General features: G+C 42.5%; 1 protein-coding gene across 1 annotated transcript; it reads right to left on the bottom strand.

Annotated features, from left to right (window-relative positions):
• Positions 1-419: 419 nt before the first annotated feature.
• On the bottom strand, positions 420-6,736 carry rsph3 (radial spoke head 3). Its single transcript, XM_022251938.2, has 7 exons — positions 6,433-6,736; positions 5,632-5,713; positions 4,938-5,225; positions 4,126-4,329; positions 3,254-3,503; positions 2,542-2,717; positions 420-1,861 (listed from the first exon to the last, which is right to left on the bottom strand). The coding sequence occupies exons 1-7, from the start codon at positions 6,534-6,536 to the stop codon at positions 1,754-1,756; spliced, it is 1,212 nt and encodes a 403-aa protein (XP_022107630.1). The 5' UTR covers positions 6,537-6,736; the 3' UTR covers positions 420-1,753.
• Positions 6,737-6,923: the final 187 nt, after the last annotated feature.

Genomic DNA, 6,923 nt, shown 5'->3' with positions numbered 1-6,923 from the left:
GTCCCCAACATCAGAGGCTGCATACGCTGCCGGGTTCAGGGTAATGTTAGGCCGTGTCCAAATCACTTGGCTACGGCCAGAAATTACACAACCCTATAGGAACTGGCCGCGCAACTACCATAGACTTGTGTGTAATTTCAAGCCGCAGACGAGTGATTCGGATAGGGCCATACATGACGCTCACCCAGTGCACCACGTGAGGGTGCTAGGCAGGTATTCCATTATGCCTATATTTTAGCAAAGCAACACTTTGCATGAAGATGGCAGCTCGTCCGCCACACACCTCGAATGGTTAGCTCTTGGGGTATTGTTGATACGCTCACGTTGTAAAGGGTTACATAGAAACGGGTAGTACCATTCCCTTGACAAAGGTGATTTCTACTTACTGACAAAGATGCACCACGAAAGTAGTTCGAGCATTTCTGAATACAACTTCAATAGTTTATTCTCAACATGTATGTATATTCACCAACCTCTAAACAAAAATAATTATAATACACAATATATGTATTGGGAAGAAGGAAAACGCACACTTCCCTGGACTATTTACAACCATTCACGAACATTTCAACTCGCACAGCCTACACATAAACAGGTGTACATATGTAAATATGGTGATGTTGACAAACCACAAAGATAAGAATACCATCAGCGCTCAACATTCCAATGACAGTTAGGTATGTAACACTTGCATATCTGATGTGTATTTTATTGTTCCAATTGCAGCTGTTAACATGGGTCCAGAATAAGAACAGTGTCAGCCATGCCCCATCTGACACTTGGAAGCCGAAATGGTTCTGATCAATTTTGATTAATGGACGGAAAATGTGTGGAATAGTTTATAATTTACAGAAGTAACTGCATAACTTATTTTTTTTCTTTAATTTAGTATAAGAAACAATCGAGGCTGGTAAGCATTTGTATTTTGGAATTTGATGTCTTAACATTTGGGAAGAAGCCGGCAAATTCTTTGGCAAAATGAATTGATGTTAGGAAGAATAGTTTTTGTATATTCTGAGAGAGGATTTACATATCGAATCAAAGACAAATGTTGAGGCTTTGTGCATAATGCGCCCTCAAAACGGAACCGCAAATATCAGTTTGAAGACCCCTAAAGACAAATGCGTAGCTTTATTGTACTGCAGGCACCCGACCATTCAGCCAAGGGATGCTTTCTCCATTAAATATGAAGCACTGTCATATTAAACACATGATGTGACTCTCTTGACATGTTTCTACCAGCACACTATGGAAATGCAGCTGAAATGATGGGCTTGTCGTGCTTGTCAAGGGTACGGACTGCAGTTTACAACAGTCAGATAAAGAGTGCAGTTGTACATGGATTTGAACACCGGATTTGATGGAAGAAATATAAAAGTCAACCACAGCTTGAACACAGACTGTAACATTCTCATTTTTTCATCAGCCGTGTAGATAATGTAACATGTTTTGCGCCACATTATTAAAAAAACGGCCAGAGCCACAAGCTACATGTACTGGGTTCTTGCCTACTGAAACTATCCCTAGTGCGTGACGGGGGAGCAACATCCATACAGGTTCAAAGTGGGGAGTTTCTGCTTACCACAGGTCCTTCATTAGCAGAATTGTAATTGGCAACCAGCCAAGCTGCAATGTCAACTATACCGAGCCTTGGCTGGTAACCAATCAATCTTCTTCTTTGGAGATATTCAAATGTACTGAATTCTTGGGTAGGGCATGCTGGGGGAGGATCTAAGGAGCAGGAGGGGCTGGGTTACTCATCGCCATCTTCCTCGCCGTCTTCTTCTCCCGTCCCTCCTTCCGCAGGGGCAGTTTCCGGCCGGCTCTCCTCCCCTTCACCCGCTTCATCTTGGGCAGCCGTCTGATGCACAAACAACACATTGAAAAATGTCCAAAATACAGAAAATAAGTCCATTGAGACACAGGAAGAAAGTACTTAGATAATTTGGCAGTGATATGATTGGAATGAACACTATTTCAACATCCAGTTAAGTGAGCAAACACCCAAGTCTTAAAAAACATCACGATGGATCACTCTGACAAGCTGACAAGTCACATTAGTTGAAAGTAGAAAACTTGGACAATGATGATCGAGTGTGAGAACTAATGAAATAATCCTTTCCACAGTGTACAGGGCATAACAAAGGTGATGCACATGTTGGTGAAATGAATAACAGCAAAGCCATTCATGTGCCATCACTGACCCTAACCTCTGGGGAATCTCCCGATAACTTCAGAATTGAACAGAAACAATCCACAGCTGAGTGTACAATCTAGTACATGTAAATCTCAACAGCTAGACATCTAGCCTTTCACTCAATATTCAAATCAACAGAGACAAATGGAATTTTCACATTTGTTTGACTTCACTACATTTTGCACCGTCAGAATTATGGGTGTTGGATCGTGCTGAAAATATGTCAAGTGGCATATCATATAGTCATCACTGAATATGGGCCAGTATTATTAGGTTTATGTCTTTAAGCAAGGTAATTTCCTCCAACTGCTAACCTCTGAGTATTCTGGAACCATTCGCCTTACCTCAGCCTCGCCTTCCGGAGCTGGGGCGCCCTCGCCTATCGGGCCAGCAGCATCCTCCTTGAGCTGTTCGTTGAGGAGGGCCTGCGCGGCTGCTGCCACCCTCTCGGCGTCTCGTTGGGATTCCTCCAATTTGAAGTACTCGGCAGCACGAGCTTTGACCACGTCCCGGATGATTGCTATGAAAAAATGACCCAAAGAGGCCCGATTTACACCTTCGCATGATCCAATCACACCTTAACGTGGTTAAGTTCATTAATAATCCATCCATAGTCCTTTTCTAAGACCCTTTCAGTAATATTGTGTAGGTTTCAGAATAAACCTTAGAAACGAGACATTGAAGCATCCGCAGCATATTGAAATAATCTTCACCTACTGTAAGGAGTGACACAATTGAACCCCACTTTAACAAAATCATTTATAAGTTGCCTGAGCTGCTTTTGAGTTACAGGCCTTTAAAAGAAACTAACGCAATGGACATCAATAGGAACTATCAAAAATTTTCAACCACATAATGCCAATTTTCGTCAGTTTTCCAAACATTTTGTAATACTTCAGAACAAAAAACAAAACAATTGCCAAATGGATGGCATTTTGACTCATTCTCTGGGATCTGCTCACAAATTTAGAGTACTTGATTTTGTATACATCGTATGTCGACAGCATCAACTGGTACAGTCTTCTTGCATTGCATCATGAAGAGTCTTGGACTTACCGTCCATCATCGTCCGGCCCAGGACCGACTTGCCGATGCACTTCTCCACCTCCTCCATCAGCCAGGGCAGGAAACCTGTCTCCACATCCCGCTCCACTGGGTCATAGAAGTAGCCGTTGTCACTCAGCGTGCCAAAGACCGAGGGCACCAGGTCGGCCAGGTAGCTCTGGGCAAAGGCCCGGGCACCGATCTTCTCTGTCGTCTCCTTCTCCTTCTTGAGAACCTCACGCTGCTGTTTCATTCTCCGCTCCTGGGAGAATTTGCAAAAGGAAACAAAATGAGGTTATCATTGCAAAGTGTTTGACAACAAAGCCTTTCCACCGTCTTGTAATAGTGTTTAGCACTTATGCCACTGTTACAATCAAGTCCATACAAGACAGTTACAATTCATCCAATCTTGAGTCAAAACAAAAGTAATTCCAATGAATTGTGGCAAAATAAAACTATGTCTATGGAATGTCCAATACTCACAATAGATTAATTCTCACAAGACTCCATGATATTTCTGTGCTTTCCGTCATTTTTACAATTTTCTGAATCTACAAACTAGTCTCAGGATGTTGAGCCTGTGCCAAACCCTCAAGTGGCTGTGATATGTGTCATAGTCTCAGACTTTTTAAAAGGTGACAATGCAGTAAGAAACATAGTAGAATTTAACACGTGACCACCATGGGTCATCTGTTGTAAAGTCCAACTGAGAAAGTGGGTGTCATGTCTTGTCAATTGTTAGAAATTGATTTTCTTTGGCAAAACAATCCCGTGCCGAGGGCAAGTGCTATGTGGAATACCGCGAGCAAGTGGCAAAAAAACCACTAGCCGAGTTGCCGGACAACGCTCAACAGCGCTCCACCCTGAGGAAGACCCTTCCTCACCTTCTCCTCTCGGTGCCGTCTCTCCTGCTCCTCCAGCCGCTGTGTCTCCACCAGCTCAGCATTGCGCAGCTCCTCAAACACCCGCTGCTGGGCCTGCAGGCTGGCCAGCTCCTCTTCCTCCATCACCTCAAGCAGGGCCTGCTCTACCGTCTTGCCCACCAGCACCTCCAAGATGGGCTTGACCTCAATGTCAAAGTCAAACAGCTGGTCGGGGGGAGGAAAATAGGGTGAGTGAGGGTGTCAAGACATAGCTGCTGGGAGGGTGGGATTAAAATGTTAGACTGGAAAGAGGTCAAAATGAGATCAAACCGCCAACTGGGATGCAAGCTTAGTAGGCAGATGCTGAGTCACAGTCACAACATCCACATCGCATTCAAGTTTTGTTTTGGGTTCTTTTTTTTTCATCTTATTTTTAAAGAGGTGAAGAACAAACCCAGTAATTTCAGTCATTTCTTCAAATACAGACATGGTGTGATTGAGAAGAGGAAGACAACATTTGTATCACAAAACTTGTAGCCAAACCATGAACTAGATCGTACGGTATTGGGAAAAAGTTTCAAATTTGGACATCACTTAACATTCTCTACACAAACGTTAAGAGGCTTGTCTAAAATATCCTACGTGCTTTCTAACTAATGCCTCAATTTGGCCCAGCTGAATTTGTCTTTTTAGGGTGTGTTATCACTTTCTGATGGCTGAAAGGTCACTCCAGGGAAGAATTAGCAATATCCATGTACGACATTCTTCGTAGTGCAGAATCTACGGATTAAGATGAAAATGGGCCTGATATATCTCGAACCATCAACACTCACATCTCCCTCATAGATCTGTGTGGCCACGTCCATGCCAGTCTTGGCCGGCACAAACAGCGGCGTGGGGGGCCGGTCCAAGAAAGCATCTGTCTGGCACTCCACATCCGCCTCCTCCACCCGATCGCTCAGTTCCTCCAGGTACAGCTCTGTCTGGACATCGATATGCTTGCGCCCTTCCACGGGGTCTGGCGACCGGGGCCGGAGCTGGTCCTTGGCCCGCTTGGCAGCTATCTTACGCCGCCTGATCTCTTGCTGTCTCTGGACCTCAATTGGGTCTGGCTGAGCTGTCTGATAAAAAAACAAGGAATTGGAAAAAGGCACGATAGACCACGCATAAAACTTTTGTGCCAAAAGCATCAGAGCATCTAAGTGGAAGCTGTAAATTACTTATGATTCCTTTTGAAAGAAAAAAGTCAAATTAAGTATTCAATTTTACACCATCGAATAAAGATAATGTTGTGCTACTTATTGGGAGAAAATGGACCCAATGAAGTACACATTTAGCCCACTTTGAATCCAAAGTAAATTTCTACATTAACAAAAGCCTTTGAATCCCTGATTCATTGATGTGATATACAATGTACAATTTTTAAGGAATGGTGCAAGTTTGATGTATCGTTTTGGAGATCAATCTAAAATTTTTCATTTTAGTTTCTAATGACACAACCACTACAAAAGAACACCAGTAACATACTGCTGGGAGTGTGTGCTGTGCGTATGTGTTGCCACGAACAATCCGTCTGTCGTACATGATGTTCCCATAGGGTACAGCAGTTCTGCAAGCGAAAAGAGTTATCAAAATTACATAATTACTCAGGGATCATTAACACCAATGAGGCGGCAGGGACATCCAGGACTCTCGTCAAATGGGGGATAGCAACCACACCGCACCAATGAAAACAGCGACCATGGCAATGTATGTGAGCACCAGCCTGTCAGAGGATCGGGTTACACAATCTTTTCTTTGATCGGTAGGAACTCGCACGCTCATTCAGTTGTTTTCATCGGCATGGTATGGTTGCTACCTGCCATTTTGCAAACGTCCTGGATGTCAGTGCTGCCCCATACATTAAAAACATGGGAAATAACATTTCATGCAATAGGCCTAACTAATTCTGAATTATGCCTATGAGTATGACAAATGCATTTTGTTGTGAGCGAACCATAGGCCTAATATAATTTATATAATATTATAAAAAAGCCAATAATGAGTTTTTTAAAAGAACTTAAAAGACACAGTTCACGGTCAATAAAAATTCACAATTAAGGACTAGGCCCTAACCTGAATGAATTAGAAAAAACTGCAAGTCACAATTTTACGGAAAGTAAATGTTTGAAATAAAAATCAAAACCATTGTCAATTGACATAATTGATAAATCACATTCAGATGAGCCAAAATTAGTGAAAATAAACACGGAAGTAATAAATTGAAAGTAGGCCTTATAAAGTAACTGAGATAAATAACAAAGGTAAAACCAAAATGTAGTCACTCACTGTTGATCTTGCATTGGATCTCTGTATTTCTTGCGCTGTGGCACGGCCCGCGGTTGACTAGCGAACGTGTACGTGCCACTTTTCTGAGGTAAAACTGTAGCCATTTTGTGTCGTTTCAGCTAGGCAGCTCGACGAAAATTAATTTTTTAAGATCTCGATCTGTTTCCACAAACTAAACCGGAGTTACAATGAAAAAACAATTTCACAAATTCAGCAGATTTGGTGTTTATCTTGTGTGTGTTGGTTGCTCGTTCCGCTTCTCGTACTCCACTTGTCCGTACCGTCGATCATTCTGTAAATGGAGACCTTTCACACCAAAAATATTGGCGACCAGAAATACTCATTATTCATCCGCTAAGACGCAGTTTCAATATTTGTAAAACACAAAAACTAACTAAGGAGTATGATAGCCAATATGTGAACAAACGCCAGTACATGGAAGAGAATTCGTCGCAGAGGTGATAGAAAATACAGAAAAAAATGTGACAGTT

Source organism: Acanthaster planci, linkage group LG15, assembly GCF_054643075.1.
Source record: "Acanthaster planci isolate LZ-2023a linkage group LG15, COTS_SCS, whole genome shotgun sequence".
Classification (NCBI taxonomy): Eukaryota; Metazoa; Echinodermata; class Asteroidea; order Valvatida; family Acanthasteridae; genus Acanthaster; species Acanthaster planci.
Note: the sequence above shows the minus strand (reverse complement) of the source record. Positions and strands in the feature narration are given on the sequence as shown.